Consider the following 22,075-nt stretch of genomic DNA (forward strand, 5'->3'; position numbering starts at 1 on the left):
CTTTATTACTGGTATTATTTGTTTAAATTGACCATATTTATTGAGCAATTAACCAACTCAATATATACACCATATAACACATCACTTATTTACTTAACCACCACCATTCATCAACCCAGTCACTACGACTCAGGTTGGATCCACTTTATTATTAACTAACCCCTCTTGTTCATTACAAACCAAAAGAGAAAACCAGTAATAATTAGGCCGCGACAAGGGAGGGGGGGAGGGAGTTCACAGGTAGGGATTACCTTGCGTTCTGGCTGCTGCAGCCTGTTGCCCTGGCTTAAAAAACCTTCTACCCTTCCAGAAGGTTCCCCTGGGACATGTGACCCGCTCCTAACTATCCATTGGGCCCTGGCTAATCCACCTGGGATTTTACCTTTCAGATGTGCAGGGGAGGGGCCACCCTCCCCGCCCACCAAGGCCAAATTACCTATTAACCCCAGGTGTGGGGGAAGAGGGAGACATAATCTTTCCCTCTGCAACATCCCCATGTGCTCAGGGAGCTTAAAGCAGCTCCCTTCACATTCAGGAAGGGCTTACATTATTACAAAGTTGGTAAGGTTGATAGAAGACATCTTTCCATCCAGTTCAAAGTGTGTGTCTACCTATTTCCATATCTTATATTATATACTGTACACTGTAAATATACAAGTTTGAATTTATCTACATTTCCTGCTGACAGCACTAAATCTGGAAGTGAGTTCCACATCTTTACCACCCTATCAGTAAAAAACCTTTTATGCAGTTTAAGATTGAACCACTTCTTATCTAAGTTCATTGTGTGGCTACGGGTCTGCTTTAGAGACCTTGGATTAAATGATACAGCTAAGTCACTGATACAGTCACTATATAAATATTTGTATAGTGCGATCATATTTACTTTTAAGTGTCTTTTCTCCAGGAAGAATAAGTTCAATGTTTGTAGTCATTCGTTATAACTGTGGTCTTCCAGTCCCCTTATTATTCTTGTTGCCCTCCTCTGGAATCTAGTTCAAGGACATCCTTCCGGAAGATTGGTGACCAAAACTGGACTGCTTAAGGCTAGGTTCACACCACGATTTTACCATCCGATAAACGGACCGTTAAATCGGATGGAATCGTATGTGACAAAATCGTGTGTCAAAATTTTCACTAAAAAATCGGATCCTGATTTTAAATAATGTCTGGGAAAAAGAAGATTTTTGAAGTTATGGATATTCAGGGGAACCCCGCCGTCAATTTAAAAAAAAATGACGTGCGGTTCCCCCTAAATATCCATAACCAGACCTGTTGTCCGGGCACGTTGACCTGTCCGGCTGCAGAAAAGAGGGGGGGACAGAGTGCGGCCCCCCCTCTCTCCTGAACCGCACCAGGCCACATGCCCTCAACATGGGGAGGATGTCCCCATGTTGATGGGGACAAGGGTCTCATCCCCACAACCCTTGCCCGGTGGTTGTGGGGGTTATGCGGGCGGGAGGTTTATCAGAATCTGGAAGACCCCTTTAACAAAGGGGACCCCCAGATCCTGACCCCCCCCTGTGTGAAATGGTAATGGGGTACACTGTACCTCTACCATTTCACGAAGGAAGTGTAAAGTATTGTAAAAAAACACACTGACACCAAAGAATAAAGTCCTTTATTAAAAAAAAAAAAAAATCCAGCGGTGACAAATCCACTCGTTCCCGGCTTCCTGCGTTGTCCTGATCCTGCGACGGCTGCGGGTGATCTCCAAGAAGAGGAAAGACCTTTCCTCTTCTCGGGCTTCCCCAGTGACGTAGCAGAGGGTACGTCAGAGGGGGCGGGGTCACGTGACGGGTGGCTCTGCCTCCTCTATATAAGAAATGTCACAGCTTCAGCCGCTCATTCGCTGGGCTGTGCCCAGCGGTGAGAGGAGGTCCGGGATGCTGCTGCGCCGGATGGATGGATCTTCACATCGCCGGAGCGGAGATCACCCGATGCTGGATCTTCTCATCGCGGGAGATCACCCGCAGCCGTCGCAGGATCAGGACAACGCAGGAAGCCGGGAACGAGTGGATTTGTCACCGCTGGATGTTTTTTTTTTTTAATAAAGGACTTTATTCTTTGGTGTCAGTGTGTTTTTTTTACAAGACTTTACACTTCCTTCGTGAAATGGTAGAGGTACAGTGTACCCCATTACCATTTCACACAGGGGGGGGGGCCGGATCTGGGGGTCCCCTTTGTTAAAGGGGTCTTCCAGATTCTGATAAACCTCCCTCCCGCATACCCCCACAACCACCGGGCAAGGGTTGTGGGGATGAGACCCTTGTCCCCATCAACATGGGGACATCCTCCCCATGTTGAGGGCATGTGGCCTGGTGCGGTTCAGGAGAGAGGGGGGGCCGCACTCTGCCCCCCCCTTTTCTGCGGCCGGCCAGGTCAACGTGCTCGGATAACGGGTCTGGTTATGGATATTTAGGGGGAACCGCACGTCATTTTTGTTTTAAATTGACGGCGGGGTTCCCCTGAATATCCATACCAGACCTAAAGGGTCTGGTTATTGAATTTGCGGGGACCTCCGTTCGGGTTCGCTCAACCCTAGTAATAAAAAAATCGGGTACGATTTATCGCACAGTCATCCGATTTAGTACGATTTACATTGACCACAATTTTAAATCGTATCAAATCGTATGCGGATCAAATCGGATGCACTTGGGGACCTAAATTAATGAATGGCAGTGAATGGATCCGTTTTGCCATACAGATTTGTACGATTTTAAAACTAAAATCGTGAGTAAAAAAAGGATGACAAAATCGTGGTGTGAATGCACCCTTACTCTTATCAGGTTATTTTTTGCTGTCTGTATCCATTGGGAAGATTTCTCTCGACTTTTTTTTTTTTTTACAGAATGGGGGGAAATTTTTTACTTAGACATTAGCTGCCACGGGAGCTGGTTTCCCAATTGAAAGATAAGATTTCTCTTTACCTCTGGTGGCATCTGTAAAATTTTAGATTTCCCATCACTTTCTGTCTTAGTGACAATGTCTACAAGAAACAGATAGGTCTAAACCTGGGACACCGACAGCACTACAAACTTGACAAAGGATCTAATTCTTCAACACCAAAACTATTAATTTCAAAATGAAAAATACGCATACCCTTTAACCTGTTGCTCTTCATATACCGTATTTATCGGCGTATACCGCGCACTTTTTTCCCCTGAAAATCAGGGCAAAATCGTACAGGACGTGAGCGCGAGAGTAGCCGAGCCTGCCCGACTATACACGAGTGTACTGCGCCGGCATATAGTCGGGCAGGCTTGGCTCCTCTCGCGCTCACTTCCTGGACGTACAGGATGTCAGCGCGAGAGTAGCCGAGCCTGCCCGAATATACACGAGTGTACTGCGCTCGGTATGTGCCGGTGCGGTATTCAAACTCGGCACGGGAAAGCGGGGATTGAGCGGGGAGGACGCCGCAGAAGGACGCCGGACCCGACGAAGAGGACACCCGAAGCCGCAGACAGATGCCGGACCCAAAGAGGCCGCCGATGGACGCCGCGCAAGACACCAAAACTGTAAGTACAAAAATCTTTTTTCCACAGGAATGCGGGTCCACTTTAGGGGTGCGCGCTATACGCCGGAGCGCGCAATACCCCGATAAATACGGTAATTATTATGTTTGGCATAGGGATGTTGGGCCTTAACACCCAAATGTCCCACAATTGGGTTCATGGTGGTTGGGGTTTCTGTGATAAGCGCATGCTCACAGAGCACTTCAGCACAATGAGCCAAGCTCCCTCTTGATTGAGAGCCAGCGAGTCTAATTCCAATTCATGTAACCAAAGTGACAGCCAATTTCAATGTTTAGGAAAATTTGCCCCATCTGCTGGGATTTAATACCCAGTTAAAGGTCTACAAGGAGCAGAAAGGGATAAAAAATGTATATGCTGCTGTTAGTGAGTCAAGACATGTATATCTGGTAGATATATGGGAACAAATTCAAAGCAATGTATTTATTTAGTATATTTAATAGATCTTTAGAGTGGAAAGTCACTTAAAATTGAACGTTCCACTTGTCTTCCTCTTCCCCTACTGTAATTATATTGTTTTTATTTTCTTTTTCTGGGAGCAGGTACCTTTTTCTGATACGGACAATTTTTAGGTGAGAAATATGGAAGCTTCAACCACCCCTTGCTCACCCTAAACATTGGGGGCATGTCGCATGTCCCAGAAGGCTGTGTGATCAATATGAACACACATCATGATCTTGCACATGCACAGTGGGGAGCCAGCTGTGAAACAGCAGGAAGTCCCAGCTGGCTGCCACAACCAAGATGGTGGGCCTGATCAGTGGCGTCACTAGGGTTGGTGTCACCCGGTGCAAAAAAGAAAATGGTGTCACCCCCCTCCACTAACTACAGACCCTCTCCCGCAGTATAGATCCCCCTCCCTCAGTACAGACCCCCCACTAAGTACAGACTCCCCCCTCCAGCAATATAGACTCCCCTCCCTCAGTATAAACCTCCCCCCTCAGTACAGACACCCCCTCAGTGCAGACCCCTCCATTAGTAGACATTCCCCTCAGTGGAAATCCCCCCAGCAGTACAGACACCCCCATTCCAGCGCAGCCCCCCCCCCCCCTCAGTACAGACACCCTCCTCAGTGCAGAACACCCCAGCAGTGATTTCTGGGTTTTAGTTTTGGAAAGAGTGGTGAGGGTTTAGGGCCTCTGTTGGGTTTTTACTGCTGTCTGTTTCACACCGAGGACATTCACACTCTCTATTTATCCTGGTGACCACTGTCACTGGTACAGAAAGTTGTGGGAAATCCAAAATGACATACTGTACTTGACCCTAAAACAGAAGAGGAGTGTGTAGTGCACCCCCTAGGGAGCAGCTGGTAAAATGGGATCCCCCAACCTGCACAGCCAGGCACACCACATCTTCACAGGCACTCAGATCAAAAACAGTGTTTTATTGAGGGATAGAACTTGGATAGGTATTGGGAATATTATGGGATGCCCACTTGACCGTAACATACTTCTTCAGGCACACTTTAACTATATACAATCTCTATATACACTCCTTTTCTTCCTCCTGTACAAAACTTGCTTGCAGAAAACAGCACAGACCCAGCTGGAACACTTTTTGGTGAATCTGGCAAGGCAATTAGTCAGATTAAGCAAAAAGCCCTTTGCAGGCAGGGACCGCAGGCCCTTTTGGTCGTGTAGATAAAAGTCCAGTATCCAGCTACATTCCAGTGGCTACTGATCCCAGCACCACCTCTTCAGGCACTGCCAGCCCACCTGGCTGCAGCTGCCCCTCTTACTACCCCTCCTGGCTGCTTCCCACAATCCTCCCAGACTGACAAATTTACCAGCCACCTGGCTGTCTTCTCCCTGGAGATCTCCTGGATGTGCTAGCTGGCTCCTGTTGTCCTCACACTTCCGTGCCTCTGGACAGGACTCCCCCACCTGTTATAAGAGGATTCCTCCAGCACCTTAGCCCCAAGTTTGAGGTCACCCCCCCAGACTAGGGGGCTACCCTCCATTGCCACTGACAGCCTCCTCAGCACTTTATCTACAGCTCTCACCTGAACTGCCCTTTGCTGGCATGACCCTGAGTATTTTAGAGGTGCCCTGCCCCAGCCAGCCCACTTGCTAGAGATTGGCTGGGGCCCTCTTCAATACTCCAGGCATATCCTCCTTACCTCCTTCCCATTCTTCTGGAAGTTTCTCCAAAGTTCCAGCAAGTAGGAGGAGGTACCAGAGGTGCTGCTTGATGAGTCACCCAGCCTCTCTGAGTCACTCCCCCCTGACCCAGATTCAACACAGGCTTGGCTGCCAGCCAAGCCTAACAATTTACCTACACTACAAACTATATGCAACCTAGCACTCTACACTAAAGAGCACTACAAGTGGAAATCTGATTCAATGACAATTCTCCCCAAAGCGGGTTTTCCTAAATTCAGAAAGACTTACATTTACATTGTTATATTTTCCCAGGGTCACAGACAGCAAAAAAATACTGGACAGTGTTCCCTAGTACTGTTTATTCCAAACTTAATATAGTTCGTTTTTTTTTTGAGGCACTGACCTGGAAAAAGTATGAACATAGGTCACTTTGCCTTTTTTTATCTGAAAATCTATATAAGATCAGAGGCAACCCATGGACGTGCTTCTTTTTGGAGGTGAACAAATCTGGTTGAATATTTTTTTTCCTTTATAACTAAAAATGGCCAACTGCCTTAGAGAACATAAAAGAGTGAACTATGTTAACCAATGGTAATAGCCAGTTTAAGGCCTGCAGTGTTCAAACAGCACTCTCCATATCTGACACTTTTTTCTGCTGCATTAAAAAGAATAAAGCTTGGTCAAAGACCACCCCAGCCAGTGATTGGATAGAGAGCTTTCCTCTCCTATCAGGAAGAACCATGTGTACTGTGCAATGTAAGAAGGCCTGATTGGCTTACAGTGCTGCTTTTTCTCATGATAGGCAACATGTATACCCCAATAAAGGCAAATACATCTGTTTGCTTAGTATAAGGGTCAATAAAATAAAATAAAAAACCTGGGTGTGAGCAAGCCAGGGTACAGCTAGCTAGCGGATAAGCAGATAAGGGGTAAACAGCAGCGTGGTCAGTAAGCAAGCCAAAAGGTCGGTAACGAGTAGTTGCAAAAAAACAGGCATAAATCTGCCCTATCTGAGTGAAAAGCTGCCACAAACAATCTAGTGAAACAAGAAAGTGCTAAAACATACAAAAACAATTTAGTGGCGCTAGAAAATGATGATGTTGGAAATGTTATAACAAAGTGAATCGTATAACAATGTGAACAAAATAAAAAGTCCATGTATAATTTATCAAAAAAAGCAGTGAGTCGCTGAAAAGATACACCGCCAGTGAATGATCTCCTATGATGGACGATTAGGAACACCACGGTGAAAATAAATGCATAAATATGTGAGGAAGTAACCACCACCGGGAGGAGAGGCTTACCGGAAATATTGAACCCTAATAAGCATACGCCTAGAGTTGGTGGAACCACATCAATCGGATCTGGATACACAGAGGAAACGATGGCTTGAAAGCATCACTTTAAACCAGAGCAGGGGGAGTGACAACGTCTTGATGGTAACTCCCAAGAAATCAGACCGTATCCAAGGCACATAAAAGAAAACGAGGTTGCATAGTGTAATACCGTAATATGAATGACATTTATTAACGGTTAAAAACACTTACAGTTCTGATGAATTACACATGGACTTTTTATTTTGTTCACATTGTTATATGATTCACTTTGTTATAACATTTCCAACATCATCATTTTCTAGCGCCACTTAATTGTTTTTGAACGAGTAGTTGCAGATTGGAATCAGGCAGTAGAGTAGTCAAGGAACAAGCCAAGGGTCAATCACGAGTGGTAGTAAATACAGATGGCAGCAGGGAAGACACATAGCAAGGCACTGGCTGAGAAGGCACAATAACCTGGCAAAGGGGAAGTGCTGAGACAAGGCTTTTATTGGAAGTTCATGGGAGGAGCAAGGGGTTCAAGGTTCAACAACAATCAAGACACAAGGAAGAGTATTCCAATGGATCAGGTAGGTTTGTCCAGCAGATTAGACAGGGAGCTGTCCAGCATCCCACATATCTCAGTGGGAAGAGTCAATGCCAGACACAGAAGAGGTCCCAGGTTCAAGCCCAGGTCCTGACACCACATTTGCCCCACCCTTGGTCCCTCAATAGGGGCCAGCTCTCATTGCAATACTCATCCTATCTCCAGTGCTGTCCTTATAGAAAGCACTCTCCACCACTATATGATGCTGTCTTCTGCAGATTTCTCCTGTTAGCCCAGGGTGTCAAAGGCCCTCCCCTGGAAGGTCATCATTAGGTTGACCTGAACCGCAGGAGAGTACTGCCTCTGTCCCTCCTCCTTTGCCTTACCATTAGCCTTTTAGTGTGATGAGCAGATTCACTGGCCAATGCAGAGGCACAGGGGCCAGCTTTCACTGCAATGTTCATCCTATTTGCAATGCTGTGCCCTGCAGAAAGTTCTCTTGGCCACTAGATGGTGCTGATGTCTTCAGCTTTCTCCTGTTAGCCCAGGGTGTTAAAGACCCTCCCCCTGGGGGCTCATTCTCAGGCCACTGTGGACATACAGGAGAGTGCTGCAAAGATTAGCAGGCAATTACATGGCACTACTCCTTGCAGAATTCAGGACCTGCCCACTGCCTGCTGTCCTGCCTGCTAAGGACATAGGGACATAGGAGGTGGACCCATGACCTTGTGAAACCAAAAAGAATGCCCCTGGAGGGAGCAGGAAAGTATCAAATTAAAGTAAAAAAAAAGTTGCAGTGGTCCTCCAAGAAAGCTGAAACACACTGATGATGTGGGGACGTGCCTGGAGGGTTCCCTATCTGACACTCCAGAAAATTTAAATTTTGTATCAGGGCTGCTTCTCTAAACATCTAGCTGACTGTATACCTATTTCTGTGACTTCAGCTGAGCTTTTAAAAAATTGAAGACTCTTCAATTAGGATCAGTTTATTGGTGGGCATATACATAATGATCTGATTAAACAATTCTTCACGTAATCAGACACAAATATGAATCATGGAAACGATACTTAGGGGGCTATTTATTTTAATATATATATATATATATATATATATATAAATCTTTACATTTTATTTAAATTCAATAATAAAAGAATATTATACGAATTGCGTAAGAATTTTTCACATAACACATTTGAAAAAAAATCTATATTTTTTACTTTTTGCTATAATAAATATCCCCCAAAAAAATATATATATATATAAAAAAAAAATTTTTCCTCAGTTTAGGCCGATACGTATTCTTCTACCTATTTTTGGTAAAAAAAAAATCGCAATAAGCGTTTATCGGTTGGTTTGCGCAAGATTTATAGCGTTTACAAAATAGGAGATAGTTTTATTGCATTTTTATTCATTTTTTTCTTTTTACTACTAATGGCGGCAATCAGCGATTTTTTTCGTGACTGCGACATTATGGCGGACACTTCGGACAATTTTGACATTGTTTACTGTGAAAATGACAATTGCAGTTTGGGATTTAACCACAAGGGGGCGCTGAAGGGGTTAAGTGTGACCTCATCTCTGTTTCTAACTGTAGGGGGGTGTGGCTGTAGGTGTGACATCATTGATTGTGGTTCCCTATATTATGGAACACAAGATCAATGACAGCGCCACAGTAAAGAACGGGGAAGCTGTGTTTACGCACAGCTCTCCCCGTTCTTCAGCTCCGGGGACCGATCGCGGGACTCCAGCGGCGATCGGGACCGCGGGTCCCGCGGTCACAGAGCTTCGGACCCACGGCTGGGCACTTAAAGAGGACGTACCTGTACGTGCTTGTGCCCAGCCATGCCATTCTGCCGACGTATATGTGCAGGAGGCGGTCCTTAAGTGGTTAAATTGTAATGCATTATTTTTCAAGCATTTCTCTAGAATTTCCAAACGTATTATATACTTCTGGAGTAAAAAATTCTAATATGTTATTATTTAATGTATTAAGGTTTGAACAAACTCACAGATATAGATTTATGGGTGGTCTGAGGATAGGGTGACCACATTTCTAAACTGCCATTCAGGGACAACCCCCTCTTACCAAAAATCAGCTTGTGCTGTAACGAATCACAACACAACCGGTGGGAGCTTGCTCTACCCAGAAGCACTGATCACGCCCCCCCCCCCCCGTTTTACCTTGTTCCAACGCTGGCTCTACACTGCCCTGCAGTGATTAGACACACGGGGGTAGATCCACAGAGCAAGTACGCCGGCGTATCTACTGATACGCCGGCGTACTTTCAAATTTCCCGCGTTGTATATTTAGTTTAAATCCTCAAACCAAGATACGACGGCATCTGGGTCCGATCCGACAGGCGTACGCTGGGTGGCGTTCTCGTCGTTTTCCGCGTTGGGTATGCAAATTAGCTATTTCCGACGATCCACGAACGTACGCGCGGCCGATGCATTCTCTTACGTCGTCTCTAGTCGGCTTTTTCCGGCGTATAGTAAAAGCTGGTATTTTGAGGCGTATAGATAGACTTGCCATGTTAAGTATGGCCGTCGTTCCTGCGTCGAAATTTGAATTTTTTTTTGCGTAAGTCGTCCGTGAATCTGGATGGATGTAACTCACGTCTAAGTAAAAAAAATGACGTCCTAGCGACGTCATTTAGCGCAATGCACGGCGGGAAATTTCTGGACGACGCATGCGCAGTTCATTCGGCACAGGGACGCATTTCATTTAAATGAAACCCGCCCCCTGATCGCCGATTTGAATTCCGCCGCCAGAAATACACTACGCCGCCGTAACTTACGGCGCAAAATCGTTGAGGATTCGAAATTCCGCCAGGTAAGGTACGGCGGCGTAGAGTATCTCTGATACGCTGCGCGGACCCAATTCTCTGTGGATCTACCCCAAGGGATTTATTATTTATTTCAATCAAAAGCAGGGGGTGGGGATTGTGAATCTCAAGACATTCCCAGCCAGGGCAAGTACTGTGTATTGTACTGTAAGTACTGTAAAGCGGCAATGTGGCGGCCTTTTTTGGGGGCATCAGATCGGCCGGGGGGAGGTGGCTGTGTCAGTTTCATTCCAGGACACTGTATTGTACTGGAATGGAGGTGCCCGGGACCAGGGACAGACCTGCAAAATGCAGGACTGTCCCGGGCAATTCAGAACATGTGGTCACCCTAACTTCAACACCCTAATGTCACACAATTGTGTTCATGGTGGTTCAGGTTTCTGTGATAAAAGCATGCTCACTGCGAGCTCCAGCACAATGAGCCAAACTGTCAGTGGCAGTTCCTAGTCTCTCTTTTGATTGAAAGACAACAGGACTGATTCCAAATCATGTGATCAATCGGGAAAATGAGCCCAACCTCCTGAGATTTAATAACCAGTTCAAGGGTAGAGGGGGATGAAAGGGATAAATGTGTGTGTATATATATAATATTTAGCCCCTTTCCTGGAGTTCAATAATGGTATAATTGTTCATTTATTTACCTTTTCTGACTTTTAAATTCTCTTCCACAGACTGCAAAAATGGAGGTATCTATGATGGAATCAAGTGTATTTGTCCAGACATGTTCTACGGGACTTACTGTGAGAACAATAGATTTCCGCCTGGTGAGTGTCTGAATGTTACTTATCTCTGGACAAAATTTAAAATCATTTATTTATTTCTACATTAAATCCCAATTATTTCCAGCCTACTCTTAATAATCTGAATGGTCTTGAAGCTTTTAAACATACTTTATAAAGATCCCCACGCATTTCCTTCCTTGAATTCTGTAAAAAGTAGTCGCTAGAGTTGGGGCGAACGGTTCAGGCTGAGCAAAAGTCCGCCCCGAACATCACCTATTTCACGCCTCCCAACTTTTTAAGATAGGAATGAAGGACACCTATGAGAAAAAGTATGCAGGCATAGGACACACCCCTTACCACGCCCCCTTAAAGGAGAATTGTACAAAAAACAAGTGTTTTTTTTTTACCACTACTATTCCTTTATATTGGCTTTTGGAATTTACAAATGCACCAATTTAGAAATCAGATGAAAGGTTTATCACTTTGAAAGACTTTTTGACAGATAAAAAGTGCATTTTATATACAACTACTGTATATAGATCAGACCAAAATGAGGGACAAATGAGGAGGAATGAGGGACAGAGGGACATTGCTTCAAATCAGGGACAGTCCCTCGAAATCAGGGACAGTTGGCAGGTATGCTATTTGCTCATTCGGCCAACACCCAAATTTGCAGGGCATTCAGCGGGTGTTTGCCCGGCATGCCCAAAGGGTCTGATATGGACCAGGGGAGGGTGGCCCATGTCGTTGTTTTCTTAATTCTGTCATAGGGTTCAACTTAACCACTTCAATACACTATATTATATATTGTACACTGCACTATATATCCTGCACTGTATTATATATACTACACTAACTGTACTATACACTTTTTCTCATGATAGGCAACATTTAAAAACAAAGGCAAATAAATCTGTTTGGTTGCTCCTTAAAGTGGTTGTAAACCCACTATTTGGACTTTTACCTACAGGTAAGCCTACAACAAGGCTTAACTGTAGGTAAGGAGAATATCTCCTAAACCTGCACGGTTTAGGAGATATTACCCCCGCAATGCGGGCGGCGCATGCGCAGGGGGGACTCCACGGCTGAAGGACCGGCATCGCCGGACCCTGCCGATTTTAAATCTCCCGCGCGCACGCGCGGGAGTGACGTCATCGCCGCTCCAGCCAATCACAGCGCTGGAGCGGCGATACCCGGAAGACACGCCGGAGCAAGATGACATCCTGCTCGGCGTGGACCAGGTAAGTGGTACACACCTCGTTCCGAGGTAAGTATTTCATAATAGGCTAGTATGCGGTGCATACTAGCCTATTATGCCTTTTGCATTGCAGGTTTGGGGGGGGGGGGAAAAAAGTTTATGCGGTTTACAACCGCTTTAATAAGCCTGTATTGTTTCTCCTATTCCTCTAGCATGCCAGAATGGAGGTACCTATGAAAATGGCATCTGTAAATGTTCAAGCAATTTTGAAGGAAAACTGTGTGAAGCCATAAAAGAAATTATAACTGTTGGTAAGTGTGGAAATAAATATTTTATTATTTAACATACAGTATACCTACATTTTAAGGGCCCTTTCACACTAGCGGACCGTATGTCCATTTTTTCATCCATCTGTTTACGGATAAAATACGGACATATTCCTATGGGATAGCGGGTGTCAGCGGATGAACGTCCTCTGACACCCGATCTCATCCGGGTCCGCTATGCTCCGATTCTGCAGACGGAGGAAAATACTATTTTTTCATCCGTCTACGGTCCGTGTTCATCTGATCCCCCCATAGGGGAGAGCGGAGGAACTGACAGGGCGGTCCCTGCACCGTGTGTCTTTGCTGTCTCGCTGTCTCTTGCAGAAAGTTTTCTTAACCACTAGATGGAGCTGCTCTCTTCAGCTGACTCTTGTGAGCCCAGGATATCAAAGACTAGATAAGTGCACACTGAAATATTTTGTTTTGGAATTTCGTTTTCGTCCGAAAAATACATTTATTTAGTTTCTCCCGAAATTAGTTTTTACTTATCGTATTTATCGTGGTATTGCGCGCTCCGGCGTATAGCGCGCACCCCTAAAGTGGACCCGCATTCCTGTAAAAAAAAACACTTTAGTACTTACAGTTTTGGTGTCTTGCGCGGCGTCCATCGGCAGCCTCGGCGCGTCCGTCTGCGGCTTCGGGTGTCCTCTTCGTCAGGTCCGGCGTCCTTCTGCGGTGTCCTCCCCGCTCGATCCCCGCTTTCCCGCACCGAGTTTGAACACTGTCCAGGACGTGAGGGCGAGAGGAGCCAAGAATGCGCCCGAAACCGAAGAAATATTCCCTCTGCTCCGACCAGCACATGATCATCGGAAAGGGGCACAGATAATGGGAAAAATACAACCCCCCTATGCTAGTAGGCACGGCGGAGCGGGGGTGTGTAATTCAATTTTTTTTTTTTTTAATTCTGCACTGATTGTCTTTGAAATTGCCCCTGCCCCCTATTAAATCCAATCTGGGGACAAAACCAGGGACAGACTTGGTCCGGGGACCGTGTCCTCAATCAGGGGACTGTCCCCCGAAACTGGGGATGTCTGGTCACCCTATCTGAGGAGGCCTGTAATGCACAATGCTTGGACGGTGGTCTGAGGAGGCCTGTAATGCTGCATAGTGCTCTGGACAGTGGTCTGTAGAGGCCTGTAATACTGCAGAATGCTCTGGACGGTGGTGTGAGGAGGAGGCCTGTAACAGTGTAACAGGAGGCCTGTAATGCTGTACAGAGCTCTGAACAGTGGTCAGAGGAGGCCTGTAATGCTGCACAGAGCTGGATGGTGGTCTCAAATCTGAGGGATGCCCTGTAATGCACAGTGCTTTGAATGCCGCAATGCTGGTGGTCACTGGTCAGAAGAGGCCGTAATGTAAGGTGACCAGATTTTTTAAATGAAATCCGGGGACATATTTTTTCTTTACTAGTAATGGCAGCAATCAGCGACTCTCTGCCTGTCGCCTATCAAATCTTACTCTTCGAAACCCCGGCTACTACTAGATGGGGAGCGGAGGAAGATCACTCCGCCAGGGAAGGCAAGGAGATAGGCAGATGGCTGGCCAGGATTTGAGCCAAGGATATGATCATCAGAAAGGGGCACAGATAATGATAAAAATACAACCCCCCTATGCTAGTAGGCACGGCCGAGCGGGGGTGTGTAATTCAATTTTTTTTATTTTAATTCTGCATGGACTGTCTTTAAAATTGCCCCTGCCCCCTATTAAATCCAATCTGGGGACAAAACCGGGGACAAACTTTGTCCGGGGACAGTGTCCTCAATCAGGGGACTGTCCCCTGAAACTGGGGATGTCTGGTCACCCTACCGTAATGCTGTACCCCATACCCATACACATAGGGGGGGCTGGGATCTGGGGGCTTCCAGATTCTGATAAGCCCCCCGCCCACAGAACCCCCCAACCAAGGGTTGTGAGGATGAGGACCTTGTCCCCATAAACATGGGGACAAGGTGCTTTGATGTTGAGGGAAAGTGGACTGGTATGGATCAGGAGGGGGGCGCTCGCATGCCCCCCCCCCCCCCATTTCCTGGCCTGCCATGGCTGCTTGCTCAGGTAAGGGTCTGATATGGCTTTTGGGGGAGGGCACACCATTCTTTTTTTTTTTTTTTTACATTTTTGCATGTTCCCCTTAAAATCCATACAAGACCTGAAGGGCCTAGTATGAATTTTGGGGGGACCCTTAACCACTACAATAAACTGTGTTTTATATATATATATACTACACTGCCTGCACTGACTAAATTTATAGTCTATAAGGAATATCTAGTCTACACTAAATATAGAGTATATATATTAAATACACTGCCACTAACTAACCTGCCTGCCTAATACAGCTCAATCTATCTCCGTCCACAGTCACACACTGCCTTGGCCAATTATGGCTCTCGCAGCAGAGTGTGCTGTGATTGGCCAAAGCATGCAAGTCAGGCGCATGTTTTGGCCAATCATCAGACATCAATGCACTGCGATCTCGCAGTGCATTATGGGGCGTTCCACGGTGCTCAAATTTGCCACGAACGCCCCATAATATTCGCTGTTTGGCGAACGGGCAAACACTCAATGTTCGAGTCGAACATCAAGCTCATCCCTAATATGCTGCAAAATATGCTCCTCACCATCTTAAAAAATTTGCTGCATATATATTTTTTTAGCAATTATCTCAATTTCAGCATACTGCCCATATGTTTATTATTTTTTACCATAGATACTTTTTCGTCTATCAAAAAATGTTGGTGGTCTCAGTGTGTTACCTGGCCAGCCCTGCTAGGCAAAAAGTCCCCACCCACCCCACCTGTGTCCAACTTGAGTTGGGGGGTATCAGTTCTCTCATGGGAATGATGGCAACTAATTGATTTTTTTTTTGCTTTCCTAATGTGTGGCACCATTTTGAACGTCCTAATATGTTGTGATTTTTAAAATAGATCACATCATACTGCTTACAGAGTTATCTTTGAGAAACAAGCTAATTGACCCCAAAACACATTGAATATGTATATTTTCTCTGCATGTATAATTTGCAAACAATATATACATTGTATTTTGTGATTTGGTATCTTGTTATATGAAAATTTCTTACGCGATTTGTATACTATTCTTTTGTGGAATAAAAAAAATGTAAGATTTTTAAATATTATTATTATTTGAGCCTTAAAGGAACACTAAAGGTTCGTTTTTTTATTAAATCAATTGATTGCTGTAAGCTAGAGCATTTAAATATCACTTACCTTGTTTTTCCTTTTGACCTCCAAAATACAGTAATCCAGCTTTGAAAATGCCATTTCCTGTCTCTCCTCTTCTTGCTTTCCACCAGCATCTGAGCCGTTTTGCATGGTGGAAAGCAGAATGTGCTCACCCCCTCCCTATGACTACAACCCTGCGTGAAGATGCTCTCTTATCCCTCACAGGCATGGAGGCTAAGCCTAATGGGAACTGTAGTTCCCATTAGGCCGTGATGTAGCAAGAATGAATGCGCAACGCAAACCAGGAAGTCAGTGAGAATAACGATTTAGGCCTCGTACACACGTCCGAGAAACTCGACGAGCAAAACACTTCGTTTTGCTCGTCGAGTTCCTTGTGAAGCCGCCGAGGATCTCGGCGAGCCAACTTTTCCCATTGACTAACGAGGAAATAGAGAACATGTTCTTTTTTTGGCCCGACGAGATCCTCGTCGGTTTCCTCGGCGAAGAGTGTACACACTACCGGTTTTCTCGGCAGAATACGTCTCCCATCGAGTTTCTTGCTGAATTCTGCCGAGAAAACCGGGCGTGTGTACGGGGCCTCAGAAGTGATGGAAGTGAATAAAACAGCTTGATTTCAACAGGTATCAAACTAGTTATAATGCAAAACATTACTTTTTACTTTATCAGCTACTGTCAGACTTTAATTTAAGAGGAAAATATTTTTGTCTTTACAACCTCTTTAAAAAAGTGGATGTAAACCTAAAAAATGTATTTATTTATTTTGCTGTCGTAATGTACAGTATAAGATTTCCTATCATCTGTGCCCAGTCTTGCAACACAGAGTTAATCCAGATCTGAGCAATCCTCTTTTATTGTTCAGTGAAATAAAAAGGACTTGAGCAGGAGTGGGGGGGAGTGGCTCTGCTCTGGTATGGTGGAGTGAGGAGTAACACACTCGCATCCCTCTGACCCAACGCCGCCTGATTATCCAGCTAGAGATGCAGTCCGCATACCTCCCTGAGTGTAGCCCTGGGGGAGCTGCCTACCTGGGATGAAGAAACAGGAGAGGGCGCTGAAAAAATCAGGAGCGCAGCCGGAGATTGACATATTTTTTCCCCGTACACGAGCCTGCGCTATCCAGGCTGCAAACAGAGGAGTCACATGATCAAGCAGCTGACGGGGAGGAACAGCAGAGACACCCAGTGGCTCAGCACGGAGAGGAAGCCCGTAGACCCTGTGTAGTGGAGGAGACTGTACCGTTATCATCACCGTTTCACTCATGGTTTGGCCGCTGCAATGCTATTAAAATTAATATATTGCCAACATTTCTGTATTTGTTTTAAGCCATACCAATAGGAATCCTGGGGGCCTACTTCAGGCAAGTAAATACGCTTTTCACTAAATTTATTTGGGCCAATAAATGACTCTACCCAAGTGTTATGGGGGCTTAGCAGTCCCAGATGTGGCTAAATACCATCAAGCGGTCCACTTGGGAAGAGTCATAGATTGGCATAGACGTAAAGATCTCAAACTATGGATAGAACTGGAGCAGGGGATGAGCCAGGTACCTCTGAGTAGGGCACCTTGGTGCTACGCAAATCTACCGGAACATCTTAAAAAACATCCCTTTATAGGACCAACGTTGTCAATAAGTGCAAAGCTCTGCCAAAACCCTTAAAATCTCGTCAAATTACTTCCCAATATACCCAGTACTGGGAAATCCAAGTTTTGGACCGGGGATGGAAGTAGGAGCATTCCGGAAACTCAGAGAGAGGGTATATAGTCAGGTATCACATTTTCTGATATCAGAAACATGGCCCACAATATCGGCCTTGATGCAACCAAGGGGCCCATTTGAAACAAAATATTGGCAGGCAGTTCAATTGCGACACTTCCTGGAGTCACTGGGACCAATAAATAGGTTTAAACGGGAACTGACTAAATTTGAAACTTACTGTAACGAGAAGGAACCCCTCGATCGAATAATATCAAAGAAATATACGCTGCTGATAGCTCCAATAGAGAATTATGAGATGCGAGCAATTATTAAGTGGGGGAGGGACCTTAATAAGATCTTCACACCAGCCCAGTCTCAAAAGATGATATATTTAGCCTTAAACACATCAATATGCACCAAAGCGCAGGAATCAAACTATAAACTACTGACTAGGTGGTACTATATGCCAGTAAAAATAGGAAGTTTTTTTCCTGAAGCTTCGGACCGGTGCTGGAGATTCAACAAAGATCGAGGAACTTTATTTCATATATATTGGACATGCCCTAAAATTAGGCAATATTGGCAAGAGGTACAAAAAATAACTAAAAAAATGGCGGCATGGCTGGTACCGGATGATCCAGAGTTTTTTTTGTTTTGTTTTTTTGCATCTCTCCCAACTACCTATACAGGCCACCTAGGTTACGTTGACTGGATTGTATCTATTGTCTAGTCCTTGGTTGACCCCCACACGGAGGTGGGCCGGAGTTCTGCCACTCCAGTTGGAGTGGGGGAGCACGGTACACTCTGTACCCCACCGATTTGTTCTTGAAATAGTGAGTGACTGGACTTAGTCCTTTCCTCAATCGGTTACATTACCGGTCGGGCCGGTAGGACCCCGGTCTTCGTCGCATCTCACCCTCATCCCCCACCCCTCCCCCCCCCCTTTTTTTTTTTTTTGTGTTTTGTCACGTATTAGGTTACATACTATGCCAAGCTCCCGACCTAGCCCCGTGTCGGATCCGACGAGGGCACAACCCCTAACACACCTTAAACTATACTCGCTAAATACCCGTGGGCTTAATACCCCGGAAAAGCGCTCTCAAATATTGGACTTGCTCAGGAAAGAAAGGCCACAGATTGCTTTGCTCCAAGAGACCCACTTCAGGTCCGATAGCATCCCTAAATTACAAGACCGCAACTACCCGATAGTCTACCATGCCTCAAACGACGCTGCAAAGTCGAAAGGAGTGTCCATTCTAATCTCTAGACATTGTCCACTGCTAGTCACGGACGTTCAACGTGACCCGCAGGGCAGATTTCTTTTCATTAAAGGTACACTGCATGACCTACCATACACGATTGCGAATATTTATGCCCCAAACTCGCAACAGGTCTCATTTTTCCGCTCTATGTGTTACCAGCTGACTTCCTTCCAATCTGGCACACTGGTAGTGGGGGGCGACTTTAATGTGCCTCTGACACCTACTCTAGACACATCTAACGGTTCTTCCTGCCTGACCTATAGGGCTCTACGGGCAATAAAAACACAACTGGCGACCCTCACGTTACACGATACCTGGCGCACGCTTCACCCGACGATCAAGGATTATACATATTTTTCTTCACTGCACAATAAGTACTCACGGTTAGACTACTTTTTTCTCTCGCAGAACGATCTCACCTCCCTCGCCTCCGCTACGATTGGGCCCATGTTGGTGTCGGACCATCACCCGATCTCAATAACGTTGACGATCCCTTCCTGTCACGCCAGATCCGGGATCTGGAGACTGGACGACTCCCTGCTGCTTGATCCGGACAACTCCAGGCAGGTTTCAGAGGCCCTAACACAATATTTCAGGGAAAATGGGGAGGGTGACTCGTCGCAGACAGTAATCTGGGCCGCGCATAAATGCGTGATCCGGGGGGTCTTTATCTCATTACTCGCCAAACGCAACAAATTACGGAAAGCACACGTGACAGCATTGACAGAACGAATCACACGACTTGAACGCGCTCACAAGCGCACGCTAGCTGCAAGCACGCACACAGAATTGATTGCTGCCCGGGAGGAACTCCTGGAGGAACTCCAGAAGTCCCTGAAACGTAGATATGCCCTCACTAATAAACTCTTCTATCAGTTCGGGAACAAGGCAGGAAAACTTTTAGCGGCAGCTCTCCAGAAAAAAAGAGCAGCGCACAGAATACACTCTATATCGTCTGCGTCAGGGACCCCAGTCACGAACTCGGATGACATTGCGGCCCAATTTATGCAATACTTCTCTAAACTTTACAACTTACCCACACAACCGACTCCTACTCTCGCGGAAAACCGTCGTACGCTTATTGACCAATTCCTAACGGAGTATGGCCCTGTCATCGACCCACTGAACGACTGGTCGCATTTGGACGCCCCCATTACTATGGAGGAAGCCCAGGGAGCCCTAAAACAAATGAAAGCCGGGAAAAGCCCTGGCGCGGATGGCCTACCGGTTTGCTACTACAAGACTTTTGCCGACGTACTTCTGCCACACTTTCTGACGGTCTTTAATGCCCTTCCGACCTCCACTCATCAAGCTAAAGACTTACTGACTGCCCACATCTCCCTAATTCCCAAACCGGGTAAAGACGCATCACTGGTATCGAGCTACCGACCAATCTCACTGCTCAATGTCGACGTGAAACTCTACGCCAAAATCCTAGCGAATCGCTTGCTACCACTCCTCCCTAACATCATCTCTTTGGACCAGGTGGGTTTTGTCCCTGGGAGGGAAGCCAGGGACAACACCATAAAGGCGCTCAATATACATCACTGGTTAACGTCTTCCAAGGGGAGGGGGTTTCTTCTCTCCCTGGACGCGGAGAAGGCGTTTGACAGAGTGGCATGGGACTACATGGAGGCAGTGCTTGGAAGACTGGGTCTTCCGCCTCGCCTTACTCAGATGATTATGGCACTGTACTCCGTCCCGACTGCGCGTGTCAGAGTTAACGGCCGGCTGTCAAACGCCTTCTCCCTCACAAATGGAACGCGACAGGGGTGCCCCTTATCCCCAATAATTTTTGTGCTCACGATGGAACCGTTACTGCGTAGACTGCGTGATAACCCAACGATTAAGGGCATTGAGGTGCGCGGTAAAAGTTGCAAGGTAGCTGCCTACGCAGATGATGTTCTTTTATTCCTATCCGACCCCATCACGACAATCCCCAATCTGTTGCTCGACTTCCAGAAGTTCAAACTTCTCTCTAACCTCCAAATAAACTTCGACAAGTCTCTAGCTTTAAATGTGTCCCTCCCGGACTCGTTGGTCTCGCACTGCAAGCAATCCTTCCCATTTAGATGGGAGACACGCGGTATTACTTACCTGGGTATCAAAATACCCCCCGATTTAAGGGATCTATACACCCTTAATTTTTTACCTGCTCTACAGGCCATCAAGGAGGACTTGCAGGGTTGGACCAAGGGTCATCTCTCTTGGTTTGGGAGAGCCGCCGTGCTGAAGATGAATGTCCTGCCCAGGATACTGTATCTGCTGCAAGCGATACCGATTAAAATACCGCAGTCCTTTTTTACCGCTATCAAGCGGTGCTGCAGGGCCTTCCTCTGGTCCGACGGCCCCCCTAGATTAAGTTGGGACAAACTGATACTGCCAAAACTAAAGGGAGGCCTGGGCCTACCGGACATTACTCTGTATCACAAGGCCTGTCAATTGGCCAGGGTGGTGGACTGGCACCTCCATGCCAGTAACAAGGATTTGGTGGCGGTGGAAAACGAATTCCTTTCGTTTCCCATAGCTCATCTCCCGTGGATTGAAGCCCGATCGGCCCCTAAACCATGCCTAGATCACCCCCTGATAGGACCCACACTCCTGAACTTTAGGACAATATGCCGTAAAACCGGACTGACCCCATCACCTGGACCAATGACCCCCTTGGTTCTTAATCCAGACTTCCCACCTAGCATTGCCGCTAGCGACTCCACAGTGCCACTAGACCCCACACGAGCGCGGGCTAACCAATTCTTTCGAAACGGAACCTTGCTCACCCAGACCGAAATGGCGACCACACTCCCACATTTGAATATACCGTTCTTTAAGTTTCTCCAAATCAGACACTTTTTAGGTGAGACCCGGACACCCTCGCTATGGTCCCGGGACTTAGCCCCGATAGAACGTATTTGTGCGGCGGACCGGCCACAACGCCATCTGATCTCTGCGCTATACGCCTTGCTGCTGTCTACGGTGCCGCCCACTGACCGTTTCCGAGCGTCCTGGAACTCAGACCTATCTCTTGACTTGTCAGACGAAGACTGGGACCACATATGGGAGCACGCCCACAAAGGATCCGTTAATGTGACAGCCCAGGAGAATAGATACAAATTGTGTACCCGGTGGTATCGTACCCCGGAAAAGCTACATAAGATCTTCCCCGCAGTTCCTGCTGAATGTTGGCGCTGTGGTGGGGCCACTGGCTCCCTCCTCCACATTTGGTGGGAATGCCCCTTGATAGTGCCATTTTGGAAGGAAGTCCACGATTGTATCGTTAAGATCACTACATACTTCATAGAATTTTCCCCAGCACAGTACTTATTGCA

At 46.3% G+C, this 22,075-nt stretch overlaps 1 protein-coding gene across 1 annotated transcript in view; it reads left to right on the forward strand.

The window, feature by feature from the left end:
- The window catches only part of LOC120930571 (mucin-3B-like), a 64,689-nt gene that overhangs the window by 12,639 nt on the left and 29,975 nt on the right, over positions 1 to 22,075 (forward strand). The window contains exons 3-4 of the mRNA XM_040341746.1: positions 11,017 to 11,109; positions 12,478 to 12,576. Coding sequence (XP_040197680.1) covers positions 11,017 to 11,109; positions 12,478 to 12,576 — 192 coding nt within the window. The remainder of the gene's footprint in view (positions 1 to 11,016; positions 11,110 to 12,477; positions 12,577 to 22,075) is intronic.

This window comes from Rana temporaria, chromosome 3, assembly GCF_905171775.1.
Source record: "Rana temporaria chromosome 3, aRanTem1.1, whole genome shotgun sequence".
NCBI classification, from domain to species: Eukaryota; Metazoa; Chordata; class Amphibia; order Anura; family Ranidae; genus Rana; species Rana temporaria.